The 20,220-nt window shown below is 44.3% G+C and overlaps 1 protein-coding gene across 1 annotated transcript in view; it reads right to left on the bottom strand.

Annotated features, from left to right (window-relative positions):
• MYO18B (myosin XVIIIB) overlaps nucleotides 1-20,220 on the bottom strand; it is a 268,281-nt gene that overhangs the window by 118,377 nt on the left and 129,684 nt on the right. The window contains exons 26-31 of the mRNA XM_034948321.3: nucleotides 17,015-17,139; nucleotides 13,838-13,992; nucleotides 9,562-9,685; nucleotides 8,467-8,667; nucleotides 3,846-3,956; nucleotides 1,228-1,332 (exon numbers count right to left, since the gene is read on the bottom strand). Coding sequence (XP_034804212.2) covers nucleotides 1,228-1,332; nucleotides 3,846-3,956; nucleotides 8,467-8,667; nucleotides 9,562-9,685; nucleotides 13,838-13,992; nucleotides 17,015-17,139 — 821 coding nt within the window. The remainder of the gene's footprint in view (nucleotides 1-1,227; nucleotides 1,333-3,845; nucleotides 3,957-8,466; nucleotides 8,668-9,561; nucleotides 9,686-13,837; nucleotides 13,993-17,014; nucleotides 17,140-20,220) is intronic.

Genomic DNA, 20,220 nt, shown 5'->3' with positions numbered 1-20,220 from the left:
CCCAATTGCTTGGCTGGAAAATTAGAAAACCCAGAGAAGAAGGAAGATTATATTGACTCCCTCAGCTTCCAACTCTTACTCTTGCCGCGTGTGTCCCTGCTGTGGAATTCACTCATTAAATCAATTTGTTTTTTAATACATACTAAGCATTTATTTTGTCCAAGGCATGGCTGCCCAAGATGATCACCTGAAGTGCACCCACATTGTTTTGTGAATAAAGTTAATGAATTTAGGGAAGGATATTGATAACAAGACCATTACTAATTAATAGACATCGAACCCATGTTAAGCAAATACATTAAAACACACTCCTTTGATACTTTAAAATAAATCATAGAAGCCACAGGCATTTCTCTCCCGTGTTGGGATTTCATGCAGCAGCAGCACGGGAAGGGAATAGAGTATCTAGGAGGTGGAAGAGTCATTCCTTGCAACTCTGAAATCGGAAGCTGCCTCTGAGCTCTGCTGGCTACATTAGTACAGCAACAGTTCTCAGTAGTGAGGGAAGTTGATTTTTTTTCCCCAAAGGACATTGGGCAATGTCTGTAGACATTTTTGGTAGTCACAGCTGAGGTGTGGGCTACTGCAATGTGGTGGGCAGAGGTCAGGGATGCTGAGTGATATCCCGCGATGTACAGGACAGCCCTCTACCACAAGGAATGATCCAGCTCCAAATGTTCATAGTGATGCAGTTGAGGACCCTGGTGTACACTGATGGACAGTTGAGAACCCTCATGTACAGTGATAGCCACAACCCCATAAGGCTCCACTCTCCAGAAGCTCAGAGCTGTTAACTAGCTCACTCAAAGCCGTGTAGACAGAAGTGGTCCCTCTGGGGCTTAAAGCTACATTTGCCTGGCTCCAAGGCTGACTGCTTCTAGCAAAAGTCACGTTCTCAGGAGGGCAGTCATGTGTGCAGTGGCCATTCACATACATCCCCTTAAAGGAAGGACTGTCTGGTGGACTCTGATCCCAACAGCTGCTGAAGGCAAAGACAGCCTCATCCATTGCTCCTGGCTGGCCCCACTCTCTTTATTCCCCATGGGTTCTTACAAAAACCCTGCTGTTTGCAGGCACCTGAAGGTCTCCTTTGAAGAGCCAGTGAATATGGTGGGAACAGAGCTGATGGAGGAGAGGGTATCCCTCAGGCTGTTCTCTCCATGAGCCCATCTCTCAAATAGGTCCCTGAGATACTCCTCGGAATGTCTGCCAATGTCTCCCCCTTACCTGGTCACAGAGGGTTCCGATCAAGCCTTCCAAATCTTGCTTCTCATGGAGGACCATCTGCTTCTCTTCATACTCTTGCTCCAGCTGCATTTCCAGCTGACGAAGCTGTGGATACACAGGGAAGAAACATCACAGGGTAAATGAACTCCATCCAGACACATCCTACAAGGCAAGGACCCTCAGAAGGCGGAGGAATGTAGAGCTTGTGGCTTTGTTCCATGAGGCTGCCCTAGTGATTGGGTGGTAGTGTCTCTGTGGGAGAATTTAAGAGCCTAAAAGCTTGGGAGATGGACAACAGTAGGGAGGGCTGCTCAATGATGGGGAACCCCTTGCCCTTGACTGTGAAACCCCCTCCCCCAGGTCCCCAGTAGAAGAGATGCCTCTCTCCTGCAGCCATGGCCACTGCTGAATATTTGCAAACCTTTGCACTTTGATTTTTAAAGGCTCTGCACAATATTATAACCAACATATCAAAAATGCATCCCCTCCATTATTAAATACACAATGATACAGTAAAAAAGTTGCATTTGAGATTTTTTGGTGTTATAAACTATATGTGTCCCTCCACAATTCATATGGTGAAACCCTAACCCTCAGTGCAGTGGTATCTGGAGGTGGGGCCTTAGGGAAGTAATTAGGTTTAAATGAGGCCATGAAGGTGGAGCTTTCATAGTGGGGTGAGTGCCTGAAGACACCAGAAAGCTGTCTTCCGCTCTCTTTCTCCACCACATGAGTGTACAAACAGGAGGTGGTGGTCTGCAAGCCAGGAAGACAGCCCTCGCCAGACACTGAATCTGCCAGCACCTTGATCTCAGATTTCCCAGCCTCCAGAACTGTGATAAATAAATGTTATCGTTTAAGCCACCTAGACAATAATATTCTGCTACAGCAGCCTGAACTAAGACATCTGACTATGAGCGACTCATTTAATTTGCAACTGGCTCTGATTTCTCAGCAATTACCCAGCAAACACAGACATTCCCCACTAGAGCAAATACCCTACTGTGGCTGTGCCTTCCAGACCACCCCACCAGCCTCTCTTGTATACATCATCCATCCTCCATTTCCACCTCATGCCATCAGAGATCCTATTTCACGGGTGGGCAAACTAAGACCCAGGGAAAATCCGAAGTGCATACTCTGAAATTAGTTGCTGTTTAGAGGAGTTAGTGTCCTGTCTCCTGACCCCAGCTCTTTCTGCCACCCCAGACAGCCCCAGCATTCCCACCCAGGTCACTAACTATTGATTTCCTGCCAACGTGAGAGATAGACTGAACAGAGCAGTCACCAGAATGAGAAGTCAATATCAGTATTTGTCATAAGGAGAAAAAACACCTTTCTCTGACTTCACTCTCTCCTTTTATAAATCTATCCGGAGAAAAGCCTCAGGAGAGTCTGGGTCACATCTCCAACTCATTGGAGCCCTGGCTCAGGGCACACACCATACTTTGAGGCATTCTTAGAATAAACCAGAAATGTGTGCAACCTTCACCTGAAGGAATATGGGCAGGGACTGAGAGATTCCATCTCCTGACCCATGGAGGGGCAAAAAGTACTGATTGGTGGTCACTTCTATAGAAAGCAAGTTCGTTTCAGAAATTTCGTTTAGGATGGAGAGAAATACAAGGCGCTCTCTTTATATCTGTTTTTAGAATAAAGACTGGAAAAGCTAAAACCCATCTTGAAAAACACACAAAATAACAAAACTATATATCAAGCAAGGCAAAGTTGAGTGTATTCTGTACACAGGTATGATTCAGGGGACGAGAAGGGAGGGAAGGTCTTACAGAGTACATGTGAGAACCTGTTAAACGAGGCTTAACCCGAAGCTTTCCAGCAATTGCACTTTGAAGATCCCACATTCAAATCCATCAATACAGCTCTAAGAATGTTTATCTCGGCACTGGTTATAAGGGCAGAAAACTGGAAACAACCTAATGTCCAGTGATAGGGGATTTACTGTATAAGTTAGAGGATATGCTTTGGGTGAAAAACTGTTAAGCCATTAAACATATAAGTTAGATCTGTATTTACAGACATGAAAAGAGGCCATGACAAACTGCAGAGACAACAGGCTTCAGAACCACATGGCCTCATTTAGTGAAAATGATATATCTGCAAATCTGCATGTGTGTACAGAGAGTGAAAGAGAGCTATAAAAGAACACTTAAAATAGCAATAATGACGGCTTCTAGGTGATAACATGTCAAGGGGTTATTGCTTTCTTACACACTGTTTGGAATGGCTACAAAGACTTTGGATAAAATGTTAAGAAATGATTTGACTTGTAAGGAAAATAGTAAGAAAGAATTGGTTCTATTATTGAAATTTACAAGTCCTTGGCATCAGTCACATGGCATTACGGGGACTTAGTAGAAATCTCTGAGCCATTATGCTGGACAGTTCCAGAGGCTTCTGGAAGTTCCAAGATCATATTTAAGATGGGCATTTCCGCTCCTACACCTTTGAAGTCACCTCGAAGCTAAGGTCTCAGATGATTGCAGAAAGAGCTTGTCCCCAGATCCCAGACCCTGTCCTACTCCTCACTCTAAGGAAGAGGGAATCCATACCAGACCTGCCAGGATCCAAGGGCACAGCTGTGTTCACTGCTCACGTACCCGCTTCTGGCAGGACTGACGGACATCCTCCAGTTCCTCCTCCTGGTCCTCACGGTCCTTCTGGTGCATCTGCTTCATCCGCTCGATCTCCAGCTCAAACCGCTGGCGGAGCTGCGGGGGCAGCAAGGACAGCACGTGAGGGTGACCCACTCTAACTCTCCAAGCCCTCCATGTCATCCTTGGCATTCCAATTGCATTTCTCATTTTTGGAATACATAAATGAGAGTCAAGTTATTGCCCTAGGCATCCTGGAAGATCACAAATGGTGGGTAAATAGATTAAATATTGCCTCTATCCATTCTTGTGCTTATAACAGACATCACTCATCAATCACACTTTCCCACTGAGTTTAGAAGCAGCCTCAGAATCCTTCTCAACACTCTTTTTTTTTTTTTTTTTTTTTTTTGAGATGGAGTTTCCCTCTTGTTGCCTAGGCTGGAGTGCCATGGCGCAATCTCGGCTCACTACAACCTCCACCTCCTGGCTTCAAGCGATTCTCCTGCTCAGCCTCCCAAGTAGCTGGGATTACAGGCATGTGCCACCACACCTGGCTAATTTTTGTATTTTAGTAGAAACGGAGTTTCTCCATGTTGATCAAGATGATCTCAAACTCCTGACCTCAGGTGATCCACCCGCCTCAGCCTCCCAAAGTGCTGGGATTATAGGTGTGAGCCACCGTGCCCGGCCCCCTTCTCAACACTCTTAAGATGAAACATATTTCTCATTCCTGGAGCAGGCAACAGCGATGGTTTTCTGGGTGAGTGGATAGGTAGATGAATGGTAGGACAAAAGTGTATGAAGACATGAAAGCCTGGAAAAGAAGATGATTTGCCCAAAATGTTATCTGAGACAATTCACTTTACCTCTAGGTCAGTCCCCTTTCTCTGTAGAAAACAACCGACTTAGAATGCTACTATGAGAATTAAATGATGATATAAAGCACCTAGCACAGTATCTGATACATAAATATTACTTTCTCTTTCCCCATTATTTCAAAAACAGAAAAGACTATCCCCTCCCTCCCCGGCAACCTGACATAATTAAGAGCTGTGATCCCATGAATGAGCTGGGTCTTTCAAACAAGAACCTCCAATACACATGCAACAGGCATAGAGCCGTGCATAATGTTGGAACCGTGTGAAGTCGTATAAAGGGTTCTAGAGTGGAAGGCAAAAAAGTCATGAGTTCTAGGTCTAGTTCAAGACTTCACTTTCCTGATCTGCATGATTTACAGATTGGCCCAAGCCCTGGCTTCTCAAATTTTGTGGCACGTTAGAATTACAAACGCATTTTTAAAACATACAAATTGCAGGGCTTCACCCTAGACCTACTGGATTAGAATCCCCAGGGTACAGGGCCCAAGAAAGCTTTGAAGCTTTCCTTTATCTGTCTATACTCTTTAATGTTACTGGATCATGAAAAAGCATTTGGAACTCAATAGCGTAGATGGGTGATATGGTTAGGCTCTGTGTCCCCACCCAAATCTCATTTTGAATTTTAATTCCCATAATTCCCACAGGTCAAGGGAAGGACCTGGTGGGAGGTGATTGGATCACAGGGGGTGGTTTCCCTTGTGCTTTTCTCATGATAGTGAATGAGTTTTCTTAAGATATGATGGTTTTATAAGTGACTGCTCCTGCTTCACACACTCTCTCTTGCCAGCCACCATGTAAGACTTGCCTGCTTCCCCTTCCACCGTGACTGTAAGTTTCCTGAGGCCTCCCCAGCCATGTGGAACTGTGAGTCAATTAAACCTCTTTTTTGCATAAATTACCCAGTCTCAGGCAGTTCTTTACAGCAGTGTGAAAACAGACTAATACAATGGGTTACATTGTAGAAATGATAACTTTCTGATCATTTACTCTACTGTCCCAGCACCTCTCATCAAGCTTTTGGAACTTCACAAGTGCTGTCCCCAACATGGAAATTAAGTTCAGAAAAAACAATCTAGGTCTTTTAAAACGTTGATAATATTCCCTGCTATGCCGTGGTGAGGAGCAAAAGGATAGTGTACGTCAGAGGCCCTGTTACAGTTTCTGGCATAAAGTAGGCTCACTTTAAATGTCAACTTCTTGCCTTTTTTTCCTTTAAAATGACAGGGGTTGTGGGAAGATAATCCAAAACCAAGGAGCCTGAGCAAGTAACTATAATATTTCTTTTTCATTTTTTCTAGCCTCTTGGACATTCTTGACATCTGCAATACCATTTATGTCAAACTTATACAAGTTAACATAAAATTCCCTGGAAAAAGTGTTGTATTATAATCAATAAATATCCACTGGATGTCTACAAGGGCACAATGCAGCCTGAGGTTATGGGTGAAGCTGAAGACGGATGAAAGTGTTGAGTCAGCCTCATCTCCTGGGTGAACTGAGCATGGAAATTCAGGCAGCTGCATTAAGTTTTGGGTCCCTGAGGCCATGGTAATACATTTTTGCTTCCGAGCACTAAGTGGTCCCCCAGTGGTATCTTAAAGAGTTAACACAGTTTTCAAGAGGGCTTGTTTTATTCTTGGCTCTGTGAAGATCCTGCTCATTTAAGGAACACAAGGAACACTGGGGTGCTACATGGCACTGCACCGTCATCCATGCCCTTTAAAGACCTACACAGATATTCCACCTTCTTCACAAACCTTCACTGATTCATAGCTGTGGTTGGCAGGAAGCTAGGGGAGAGATAAGGCTCCATATTTGATTGTACAGATAAGGAGACTGATGTCTGGAGAAAACAGGGGCTTGCCTAAGGTCATACAGGCAACAAGCTGCCTCAAAGACCCCGTATTACAGCTCCTTGAATATCCCACGACTATCCTGTCTTCAGGCTTTTGCACAGGCTGGTCCCCTGCCTAGAACTCTCTCATTCAGCCAATTCTGATTCATCCTCCAGCTTCCCTCTTCAGTAAATATCACTTCCTCCAGGAAGTTTTCCCCGATCTCTCCCCCAACCCTGCTGTCACGACCAGATCTTCAAGTTCAACATTCCCCTAACACTAAGCATGACTATAAACTTTGGGAGGGCAGAGATTGTGTCTGTCTTATTTGCAATTGCACCCTCAGCATCCACAGAGTGCATGATGCAGAGGAGGTACTTAATAAATACAGGCTGACTGAGTAAAAGACTTGTCTTCCTTACCGCTCCTTAGTGAGCATCCAAGACTTCCTGGATCTTGTTCCCCCACACCCACCACCCACATGTCTTGATACTCACCAGGCTCCATCTTGTTGGAGCAGTGGTTAGCAAGAAGCAAGAGGTGACCCCTGGTTCCCCCAACCCCTGTCCCACCCATCCCCACTTCAGTTCAACAGAGCTGCTCAGAGTTCATCTGCTTTACACATTCATGACACCTGATCACATTTTCTCGCGTAACAGTGGCCCCAGCATTTTTTAAAAAAAAAACACTTTAAAATAATTGCCTTTTACAAAATCCCACAAGAGAAATTCGTTTAGAGCCAAGCATCAGAAGAAGTCTTACTTCCCCTAGAAAAAGTGTTTTTTTTTTTTTTTTTTTTATCTCAGGCATGTAACTCACATTTCCTTTTTCTTTCTGGCCACCAGGAATTTTAGAGCTAAAATTATTATGTGTGTAAGACCATATGTTTTGCTTTATCTGCCTATTAATTCACTGCCCCCACCCTCCTCCTTAGTGTCTATTTTATTTTGTACTTTTCTGGTTTGGATTGTTTTATTTATAATTTTTGTATTCTATTATACATGTATCTTGTAAGCTGCCTCAAATTATTCATAGAATGAGGTAAATAAGTAAGTACATAAATAAGCAAGCAGACAAATAAAGTATTCATCTGGTACTTTGCAGAGGGTACTGGTACAAGAGTATTTGATATTTTTGTCTTATTCCCTTTGTTATTTTATTTTCCCCAAAGAGTAGCACTTCAATCTGCCTCGAAGCTGTGCACAATGCCTAGCACATAGTAGACATTCAAGGCAGTGTGGGGTCAGATGACATAGGTTCCAAATCCCATCCCTGATACTTTCTCCATGTCTCTGAGTCTCAACTTCTACATCCGTAAAGTGGGGATAATACTAAGATCTCCCTACATAAGGTTCATGTGGAGATTCGTGAAATGTGTGGGGAGAGCTTAGGGCTGAGGTTAGTATACAGACAGTACTCAATGAATGTTAGATATTTGGTCAACAGCTATTTATTGAGCATCAGCTATGTACCTGGCCTCATTCTAGGCTCTAGGATTGCACTAAGAAGCAACAGAAAGAGAAAAACAATCTGACTTCATGAAGCTTATATGTTAATGAGAGAGAAAGGCATAAAGCAAACTTTTAAAAAATACAATCTAATACGATGGCAGGTACCAGAGAGTAAAGCAACCCAGCTAAGGAGATGGGAAATCAATGCAACATAGTGGGAGCTATTTGCAAGATGATTAAGGCAGGCTTCTCTGAGGAGGTGACAGTGAACCTTGCAGGGGAGAGCTGGATCAGGAAGGATCTGAATGTCAGACTTAGGAGCTTAAAGGTTCCCTGGGATAATAGGGAGCCATTGAAGGATGAGGAGCAGCCAAGTGAGGCACCCACACTGTATTTTAATAACATCACTCTGCATTGGAGACATGGGACAGGGTGTTGCCCTGAGACAGGGCTTTCCTACCTGCTCCAGCTGCTTGATGGTGTTTTCCTGCTGGCTCTGGATTTTCTGTTGCTCAAGGGCGCTGGATTCCAACTTCCAGAGCCTCTCCTTCAAGCCAGCAACGCAATTTTCCCCCAGAGAGGGTGACCCCAGCAGCTCCCGTTTATGGTCCTGTAGCATCTCCACCTGCTGCTTCAGCTGTGAGGCTTCCTGCTCCTTTTGCTACAGAGACAAAGAGGACAGAGATCTGGAGTCACATGAGTATGCCTCCCTCCTCCCCCAGGGATACCTCTACAACCAACTGGGGCTGGAGTGGCGCTTTCCACTTTCCAATGCCTGCCATTTCCACCTGGACCCCACCGTCCCTCACAGCGCCCCCTGTGGGACACCAGCAAGGGCTGCTCTTGGTATAGCTCCTACAGGCATGGATTTGGGGGTGGGAGGTAGGATTGGAGTAAATTGTGCCTAGAGTTCGATCTCAGAGCACCTACAGGAAGGGTTGACCCCATTTGTAAGGGAAGTGGAGGCACATAGCTAAAGCTTCCCTGTGTGCCGTCTGAGGCTGGGATTGAGATGTTGGAGCAGGGAGGCAAAGTGCTCAGAAATGACTCTTCCAGGTTACAAAGTCAGCTCCAGGATCAAATAACTTTGGGCCAGATCGTGAAGGAGTTGAACGCCAGGCTAAAGCGCTCAGAGGTTCTCCTGCGAGTAGTAGAGAACCACAAAAGGATGAGGAGCAGCTGAGTGAGGCACCCGTGTTGTATTTTAGTAAAACCTCTCTGCATTGGAGCCTGCCTGGGCCAGGACATTGCTTCTGGACAAGGTTATAGCTAACTCATTCTCTGCTGAGCCTGTTTTACCTCCCAGGTAAGCACCTCGGAACCTGTGCAGGTAACTGAAGCAAGATCCAGACATCAATCTTGCTCAAAGTCTGATTATCAATTTGCCAGCCACTGTTTGCTATTTTATTAAGACACACTGGGATTCAGCTGCTTGACAGACCAGGATACCCTTGTGAAGTTTTCTCTCTGTCACCATTTGCAGCAGGTGCACGGTGCAGTTTCCTGAGATTTAGCCACCAAGAGCCAAGATAGCTCTGTGTCCCCCATCCCTTACCTTCAGCTGCTGCTGAAGCTGGCCTAGCTCCCACCGGACACTGGTGTTCTCCTGGGTCACTTTCTCACGGAGACCCTTCTCAAACACTGACTCACCTAGGGCCTGGGCCAGCTGCAGGTCAAACCTGTGCAAAGCAGAGCACGTGTCAGGGCCCCGTAGGCAGGTGGGCAGGGGAGTGATTGAGGCAGGGGCAGGGAGGGGCTGCAGAGAGGCCGCTAGTTTCCCAAGAACCATTAGAAAGAGAGCAAAAGGAAGAAGAGAGATAGAGAAAGAATGAGAAGTTGGAAGTTTTTCTCAATGCTTTTACGTAAGGCTGTGGATGTAGGGTGGGAATCTGAAAAACCACAGAGCAATTTTTAGGGTTTAGGTAGTCTTGCCACAACAATATTCGATATACTTATTATTCTAGATTTCTCCCTCACCATAGTCATTCTGCCTGAATTTCCACTGTTAGACTGAGACTTCTGCTGCCCCCATCATCTCCCTACTAAAATGCTAATCTAAATGCTAACCCTAAAATCTAATAAAAATATACGGACAAAAATAAAAATAGAATAAAACTATATACAGATATAGAATAAAGGATATATTTTAAAGGTGGCCAGGCATGGTGGCTCACGCCTGTAATCCCAACACTTTGAGAGGCCGAGGAAGGAGGATCACTTGGGGCCAGGAGTTAAAGACCAGCCTGGTCAACAAAGTGAGACCCCCATCTCTATTTTTTAAATTTTTAAATTTTAAAAATTTAAAATTTAAAATTACCTGGGCATCGTGGCATGCACTTGTAATCCCAGCTACTCTGGAGGCTGAGGTGGGAGGATCCCTTGAGCCCAGGAGGGCAAGGCTGCAGTGAGCCATGATTGTGCCACTGCACTCCAGTCTGGGTGACAGAGCAAGACCTTGTCTCAAAAAAAAAAAAAAAAAAAACCCAACCCAAAAACCTGATCTATCTGGTCTGCCAGCATATGTCAAGGCCCCTTAAATCTACCAGGCCCCATTTGACTTCCAATATTTCCTGACCAATGAACAAACGAATGGATGTAAGTAGAATGAGGATATTCTACATTTCATATTTTAACATATTGTCTGGCTTATACTCTCATATGCCATACTAAAGCATGCTGATTATCAATAAAATGATGGACATTTATACATTCTTGTCCTCATTTGTTTCTCAAGCAGAAAACACAAAGACTAGTCAGTCCTACTGAAAGTCATCCAGGGAATTAATGCCTTGTTAGGGGCCCTCCTGCCCTTCTGTGATGACCACTGGGTGAGAAGCCCCTCCTGGATGTTATGTCACTCTGTTCAGTTGTCTCAGCCTCCTGGCAGTATCACAGGTGAGGAAACCGATAGAGAAGGCTTTGCCAAGCCTCAGTAAGGTGTGACTTTCAGTCACTTCCCCTTGGCCCAAACAGGAAGTCCCATTGTTCCAGAGATCTTGATATGGCAGAAGTGGGCATGGGGTTTGGCCTTTGGTGGCAAGAAAGTCTCGCTTATTATAAGATTATCCAGTGTTCCTTAATACTAGACTATATCTGAGAGACCCAATCATAATGGAGCCCTCCTGTTGGAACAGCTCAGGAGCTTTCTGATTGGCTGTTGGTGACATCATTCAAGGGGCACTATTTGCTGCCTCTGAACGGAAGCATTGTGATGAGGGTGATGATCCAGCAGTCCCAATGTGTCAGGTCCCGGGCTGGGATCCATGTCATCCTTACAACAGTTCAGCAAGAAACATGTTATTCGATCCATTCACTGAGGAGGAAACTGAAATCACTCGGAGAGGAGGAGTGATTCAGCCCCAAATTCCAAAGTGGTAGAAATGGACTTGGGCTTCCCTAATGTCTTAGCTAGTCCCCCATCTACCTGTCCATTCCTGGGACAGGTGAGGTAAGACAGTATGGACCAGAGAGTAACTGATGGTGCAGAGGAGTCCTTGACTTAACAGGCCACTTGATGCCAAAGAATAGCTACTACAAACACCAACTCCTAGCAAACAGCCCACACTGACCAGCCAATTGCCTGAGGCCAGATAGGTTTGCACACAACCTTCAATCTGTTAAGAAAGGGCCTTGGGTCCAGCCACCCTTGAGTGTGGGAATCAGTGAGTCTAGCACAGGGCTTACCCGGAATTTCATCAGCCCTCAGAACCAAGCTTTGTGACCCATAGGGTAATCATGCCACAAACAATCCAACCAAAATGAAACCATCCCAGGCCACTCTGAACTTAGAAGCCAAAGCGGGAAACAGAGAACTCTACCAATGTGGAGGCATCACTCTGTCCTGGGCCCAGCAAACTCAGGAGGCAGCTGCATCTACATTTCGATTAAGCATTGAGAGATGCAAGGAAGTATTACTGACTTCTAAATTTTCCCTTCACCATAGTCATTCTGCCTGAACTTCCACAGTTAGACTGAGACATAAAATGCTAATCTACCTGGAAAGGTAATGCCTGCTATCTGCAATTGGCATCAAAACATAAATTAGCTTCTGCCTAGAGATGGTAACAGAGCAGAGGGCATCACAAGAAAGCTAAGTTTTGAGAGGAGGGCATGCAAATATGAAGAAATAGGAACTTTGCTTGGGGGGTATCCTGGGGAGATTCATAAGTCCCTGGAATGAGGGATTCTGTCCAAAGGGAAAAGGAAAGACCAGACAGATGGAATTTTCTGGCTGCACAAACTCCAGAGGCTGGCCCCTTACTCATCAGAGAGTTGAAACCCTCAGTTAGGCCTCTCAGAACAGGAGTAGAACCCATAGTTGGGGGCCAAGAGGGTCACAGCTGGGAGAAACTTGGGGAATGATGGAGTCCCAACCTCTTGTTTCACAGACAGGGGTATATGTCAGAGCCATTATTCAAGATCAGATGACCTGTTAAACTGAGACTTCTGCACCATCTGAACCATCAGTCACTCATCTGAACCATCAGTCACTCTCTGGCCCAGAGAGGTGGTATTTGCCAAGGACACACAGCAGGTGGCCAAGATGGAGCCAAGCCATTTTCCCCAGTGCAGGGGTAAGGTTCAGCCAGAGCACCCATGGGGAGGTGGAAAGGGGAACAGAGTGAGATATCAATAAAGAAAAAATAAACCTTTCTTATTTTGGGGATGGAGAGCACGCTAACAATCCCCCAAAGACCTTTTTCAGATGAAGAAGCCAGCTCAGGAAAGCTGAAGGATAAATAAGATAAATAATATTTAATGCAGATCAAGTTCAAAATCTATGCCACCTCCATGGAAATATAATTCTGCTTCCTACTTCTTGGAAAGGAGGCAGTTTCCACAAATTCACATCTTGGCTCACACAGGAACATTTTTCTGTATTTTATCATGGGCCTTCTAAAAGAGGCTGCTTCCCACCTATTTGCCTAGTATGACATCTCCATTAGGACTTGGCTGGCTCAAAACAGGACCCCTGTATACCTTTCCCCTCACCGAGTGAGCTGGAGAACTTTAGACACAGCCAAGGCGTCCAAGCCTCACAGGTTCTGAGGTTTTGCATGAAGAAGCCTATGAGTGTGCGAATCTGGGTACAAATCGAGGCTCCACCATCGCCTCACTGTAACAGCAACCCAAAGGGAATGCAAATATGGGAACCACACCGTGCAGATTCAAGATTAGCATCTTGCTGGTGCACAAGGCCCAGTCTCTGCCAGAATGGCTCACATGATCTGAGAGTCCAAGTCCTAAATGAGAAGGCCATATTTTGGCCTCCTCCTTATTCTCTAGCCCAATTTTCACCAACAGGAAGAGGAACCAGGATCAGTCCACTTAGATGTACTGACTGCATCATTTAGTCCTCAGCACAAGGGGGCGATCTTATCACCAACCTACGGATAAGGAATCTGGCTGGGAAGGGCTGAATGAGCTGCTCAAGGTCACACATCTAGAAAGAGGCAACTTCAGGACTTGAATGAGATGACTTTTATATCAATGCCTGGGCTCCTAATCGCCATGCTGTCTTGACCGTCTGCAACAAACCCTTCACTCGACAAATGGGGATGTTAAGGCCCAGAAAGGCAAAGAAAGTTCCCCAAGGTCACAAGATCAATTGGCCACATAGTTGAGGCTGGCTAAGAGAAAAGAATAATTTCTTGCTGGATTCTTGGGAGAACCATACAGGAATAAGGTGTGACGGGACAGGGAGGAAGATTAGAGCAAAACAAGGGAGTTGAAGTGAGGGAGTTAGGAGGAGAACCTGGATACCCCAGAAAACCCCAGCTCCAATGTAGCCCACCCTAGCAGCCCAGGTGATGGTGAGAGATGCAACTCACTTCTTCTGCTTCTTCTCCAGCTCATGGTTTCGACTTTGTTGGTTCTCTAGCAGGACGCGGGTATCCTCAAGGTCACAGGTAAGATGGTGGCACTTCCTCTTCAGTTGGTGAGCCATCTTCTTGGCCCCGTCATAAGCACTTTGCAACTCCCCGAGCTGTAAGAGTAATAGAATGAATTACCCGGCTCTGTGGGCATGGAACGAGCTTTTTACTTTGTATTTCAAGGAGTTGCTATTTCCAAGGTGTGTAATGAGAAAACAGCAGATGCTGGAATGGGGAGACCCTGTCTTGACTACCTTCCTCCTGGGTCACCTCCAGGAAGCTACTTTTCTGAGCCTCAGTTTGCTCAGAGATAAAGTGGGGATAATTCCATCAGTCTCTTAAGGTTGATTTTACTTTTGCTCAATAAACCTCCAGCCAATGCACCCACAGACTTTACCTACCCTGCCTCAACTTGATGACCCCTGAGCCACCAGATAACTCATATCCCCACCAGCCGACATGATCAGAAGGGATATGTGAGGATTAGCCACAGAGCAGCCAAAATGACATACCTAGAAAATCTGACCCGGAATCCCAAGTGACAAGCCTTAAAGGTTAAAGCAGCAAATGGCACTTCGCATGGACTGAATTAATACCGGAATGCACACAGCCTTAAACAAACAAAAGTCAAGACTCTTGCATCTTCCTCCAGGAAACACTCTCCCAAATGCCCTAGTTTAGATCTGGGAAAGAGCACGCAACTCAGCACACTGGCTTTGAAGAAATGGCCTCATTAAAGAATTGCTTTAAATAAGCAAAACTCTGAGTTAATGAAGCCTGTAATTCTAAATTCAGTATTTGAAGGCAAATGGGATGTTTTCTTATATTCTGCTGCTCAGAAAAGGTTGCAGTTTTATTACTTTTTAATGTAGCATAAATATCCCCCTTCATCAGGGAAACTGACTCAACTTTATAATTTGTTACTAAAGAACTGGGCTGCTTTCCTGCAGTTGTCCATCTGTGTTTATCTATGGTTCAAGATGTCTCTTGAGGACCACGATGCAATGTTCACCTTGAAAGCGACTACTAAAATCATCACCATCAGCATAGAGGATATCAAGAGTCACTTCCATTGTTTATAAAATCCCATGTGATCTCATCGAGGCCCACCTCTGCAAGGCAATCACATGATACTTTTTGCTCACGTTGAGAATAGAATAGATACACAAATATAACCTCCACCCTATGGCTCCGATATCGAATGGGAGAGACTATGAAGTGAGTAGGTAATTACAATACAACATGATGAGGCCTATGTTTTGGAAGACAACTCAGGGACTCCCAACCCAATCTGCATCAGCAAAGACTTTCTGGAGACAGTGACATTTAAGCTAAGATCTTAAGAATAGTTGGAGATATCTAGGCAGGAGAGAAAAAGAAAGATTGCTCAGGGAAGAAGAAATAGCATATGCAAAGTCCCAGAGGTGAGAAAGAATCAGGCATTTTTGGAAGGAGAAGAAAAAAAACTGAGTGTGGCTGGAATCAGTGGTGTGCCAGAGTCGGCTGGTACCGACTTGAAAGAGATGCACAGAGCTAATTCTGTGCATCCCTTTCAAATTCCATGTTAGTGACATCACAATGGTAGTTTGAAATTGGCCATGGTGGGAGTATTTACACCAGGGAAATTGGCAAGTGCTACAAATCAGGGCTTTTTCTTTTTTCCAGGGAGCCATTTACTAGCACACCATTTGTTAGAGTGTGAACTGGTTAGAATGTAGACGAGCGATAGTTGGAGGCCACAGAAGACAAGCAAAGAGACCAAACTATCTGTACATTCATCTAGAAAGGCTAGATAAAATTATATTATATATAGATAAGATTGCATTAGATTTGTAATGTTACCTTCAAGAAAGAAGGAAATTTCAGGATATCAGAAATGCAGAGGACACAAAGCCCTAACAATAATGGTACATACTAATATTATGGCAGCCAGGATGAGGGGGAAGAGCAGTTGATAGATCCAGAAGTGTCCTTTAGGATAGAGGTTTGTGTTTCAATGCCCAGACAGAGACAGGAGACAAGGCTCTGGGCTCATGGAAGGTGAAGAGTTGGAATGAAGACCGTTGCATTGACAAACCCCTCAAAGAACTGCATGCACCTCAGTGAGAAGAGAAAATAAAAGCTCCACCTGCTGGCCTGGAAGGTGGTAAGAAAGCTTGCTTTCACCCTGGATCTAGGTGGGGCAAGAAGTACTCTCGTAAGAATTTTAAACCCCAGGTCTAAGTCTCATGTGGGTTTAGAGATCCAATTGACAATTTTTACATGCTGCAAAAAATCTGAGACCAAGAATTTAGCATTATCTCAGGGACTGCTGCCAAAGAAAGTGAAAAAGGGTTTCTTCTAGCAGAACACACCCACGACCCTGTTATCAAAGGGCTCCCAACAAAGTCAACAGAATGTTAAAAAAATTAAATCTCCTGCTGAAGATTAACTCACAATAAAAAATAGCTAAATACACACACAAAAATTCACTGGGAGCGAAAAAAAAAAACATTCCACAATGCAGAACACCTGGGACTACTGGGGGAGGAGCACAGAAACCTGTTGAAGATGAGCTCAAAAACAAAATTTACAAAACACACAAGGAAAAAAATGCAACATGAGAGTCAGCATACTTTATGATCATAGAACAATCTGAAAGAGACCCTGAAACATTCCTTGGCTGCAGTGTGGCAGGTGGTTGGGAGGAGAGGCCAGAGGCAAGGAGGACAGCTAGGAGGCTATTGCTTTGGTCTGGATGAGAGATGAAGGTAGCAGATTAGAACAGAGGCAACAGGGAAATGTGAAGGTTTTGAGACCACTGATAATTATGTAATAGATAAGAAACATGAGTTAAAGTGACTTCCACAAGGTTCACGTAGAAATGGAACTGGAACTCAGATATCCTGAGTTAATGTCCATGTTCTTTACACCACAGAGCAGTCTCTGGATAGAAGATTCACATGTACAGACAATATTTTTCATGTCTCACAGTGACCAGCATTTGTAATAAGGGTGGAGATGGAAAAACCTTAAGGGGTTTGTGTCCTCTTCCTCCCTCTTCAGGCTCAGCTAATACCTCGATCACCCACAGTGGAGGTGAGAGCCTGCCCACTCTCTAACACTTCTGTGGCCCAGACTATCCCCACTTCTTACCTTTTGCTCCAGCTCTTTCCTGGCTGTCAGCTCCGAGTCCAGCCTCTCCTCGCATTGCTGCAGACGCTTTCTGAGGAACTCATTCTCCATCTGAGCACAGTCGAAGCGCATCTGCCACTCATCTGCTGTTTAACGGAGTCAGGGAGACCAGGATAAGAGACCAAATGAGTGTAAGGCAAGAGTGTGAGTGGCTCTCCTCCACTTTCTTGGCTCTTGGCATGCAATTTCACAATATTCACAGAGCCCCTGAACTTCAACCTTGGACCAAGAAACTATGCTTTAACTCTGAGTTTTAAATAATGCTTCCTCCAGGCAGCCTGTCCTGACCACCTCCAACTGTCTAAAGTTCTTGAGTGCTCACTCTTCTAAGATTGGTTGCCTTATACTGTTTAGTTGTCTCTATAAGTGTATTCATATCTTCCCTTTTCCAAGGAAATTTCATAATCCTTAAGGGCAAGGGAGCTGTTTCAGTCATCTGTGAGTCCTTCACACCCTCTGGAAGAGTTCCCTACAAGCAGATTCCCATACATGTTGATACAAGCTCATGGATTGCTTAATGAACCTAATACAATAATCAGATAAAAAGAGTCATCCTACTGGCCAACTTTATTGGGTTGTACAGAGTATATAATCATTGGCTGTTGGTGGAATTAACAAATAAGTAAATTAGCAATAATTCAAGACTCTACTAAACTGTTCAGAAGATGTCTCCACAAGATAAGATGGATACCAAATCCCTTGATTTGGTAAACATCTCAAAAAAATTATTGGCTGGTTTGATTAAAACTGTTTGACTGATTAGAATGGAATATTTTAGGCTAAGATGTCTTATCTTTTGACTATCTGAATAATAGAATAATGCCCATTAAGTTAATGAAGTTGTGGAAAACATTCCACAAGTGGATGACCAAAGATAGAGACCACCCACTTATTCATCTATCATCCATCCATCCATCCTTCCAACCATCCATTCACACACTCATTGAGCACACTACTTTGTACAAGATAATGAAATGAATAAGAAGCCATATCCACCCACCTTCCAGAATAATCAAGCAAGGGAAACAAGTAAAAAGACAGCTGAAGCCTAGTATGATCAGGGCTTTCATAAAGAAGCTTATAGAAATCCAGAAGAGAACCAAAATTAATAAGACAACAAACTTGTTTTGTTCATCATTGTGTTCCTAGAATATGCTATAATGCCTAGCATATAGTAAATGCTCGATAACTTCCACTGGAAAGGTGGATAGTTGAATGGATAGGACGTTTGACTAGATGATAGGGTGGAGGATTAATGGATAAATAGTTGGTTGGATAGGTGGAATAATGGATGGATGGATGGATGGATGTTAGTGTAGACAGAGAAGTGGGTGCATGGGTGGATGAATGCATGGATTGATATATAAATAAGTGGTAGGGTATATGGATAGGTGGGTGAGTAGATGGGCAGATGGATAAATGGATGGATGGGTGGATGGGTGGATGGGTGGATGGGTGGATGGATGGATGGATGGATGGATGGATGGATGGATGGATAGATGGATGGATGGTAGGATTAAGTTCTTGAAAGAGGTGACCTCAATAGAGATTTCTACATCATTAACCAAATAAAGGATGGTATAATAATTAAGAGTTAAAGCTTCTTCAAGCTTCCACCAAGGTAAAAACATCATGATGGGAAAAGCACACTATCTCTCCACCAGGAAAAGCCTCACAATCACAAGCAGCATGGCCTGCAAAAGTAAGAAGCAGCAGCAGAAAGCATTTCTGCAGCTTCCCAAGTACTCTGTGCTATGATGTGCTATAGAGCAAGTGGCATGAGTGAGCAACACGAACAAGAGGGGAAACTGTTCTCCTTCAAGGCTCATCTCTACCTCCAACCTCCCTGCCCATGAGTGCCACCCTTAATCAACATGTTTTCCTGAGTTTACCTGATATCCCCATTTATATCGTGAATATCTTGAGAGCAGGGCCCAATTAAAATCCCTCTGTAACCCCCCCAGTGTCCAGCTCCGCGCTGAGTGCATATCACAAAAGGTTCTCTTTAAATATTTAGCCATGCATAAAGGAAAACGTTATTTTTTAAATAATTCATACTCCATCTTGAACCATAGAGGTGGTTGTGGTACCACTGCGATGATATGATTAAAATGTTTTACTGCTTCTTTCAAATTTCCTATATTTTAGACATTTTCTATGAGTATGTATTACTTTCATAATGAAAAACAAAATATTTGTGGGTTGGCTTCTTGGAATGAGCATCCAGAGCTGAGAGCCTATATAGCATTGTGACTAATGTGCCCATGAGCTAAGCACATGTCCCCCTCTCATTAACACCCCAATCTTAACAGAGGAAAACAAACTGGGAAGCATTATTTACACATGAATTTCACGCAGATGGAACTGACACTGGCGCCCCTCTGGGGATTTTATAGAAATTACCTCCAAGGCCAGAGACTGTCCCACACTACTGATTTTATACCAACATGTTCCCCTCTCTCTATGTGTACCCTACCTTGTTGGGTCTCGCTTATAAGAGAGCCTCAAACTCATCTGTATTAACCTCCCTGGTAAATGCCTGCCACGGGGGTAGCCAGGATAACAAGAACAAGAATGAAACAGAAAATAAATACTCATTGTCTCTTTTCCACAGACCCCTGATCTCCATTCCCCTGGACATCTCAAGGACACAAATTCTCTGGACACACGGAGGGAATAATGCTGACATTTTATAGAAGCTGAGCCACTGGATATCCTTCTCACCCAACTCCATTAGGCTGGGGAGAGTAAGAGGCACGGTGACAAGGTGGCAAAGATGTCACCGTGCCATCCAATCACGAGGTCTCCAGGAAACTGTATAAGAAGGACACCCCCAGAAACTCCTGGCACTACTGAACAAATGTATAATATCCCTGGGTAAAACCAAGAGTCCTCTCGCCTTCTCGCCATTTGGTAACTGTTGTGCGCCTGACACAGCTTTACCCTCTTTGAATGGGGAGAGCAGTAGTTTCTGTTCCACAGGTTGCTATAAGGATGAACTGTGATCTCATCATTCCTCATAATAATGGTAAAGTAGCTATTAGCTATTCATCACTCTATTCTATACATGTGGCTAAACATTTTCTATCAATTATCCAAGACAATCTCCATTTGAAAGAGGAAGAAACTGAGGCACAGCAATTTCTTTGCCCCAAAATCCAAATCCA

The sequence above is a fragment of the Pan paniscus genome, chromosome 23 (genome assembly GCF_029289425.2).
Source record: "Pan paniscus chromosome 23, NHGRI_mPanPan1-v2.0_pri, whole genome shotgun sequence".
Taxonomy (NCBI): domain Eukaryota; kingdom Metazoa; phylum Chordata; class Mammalia; order Primates; family Hominidae; genus Pan; species Pan paniscus.
Note: the sequence above shows the minus strand (reverse complement) of the source record. Positions and strands in the feature narration are given on the sequence as shown.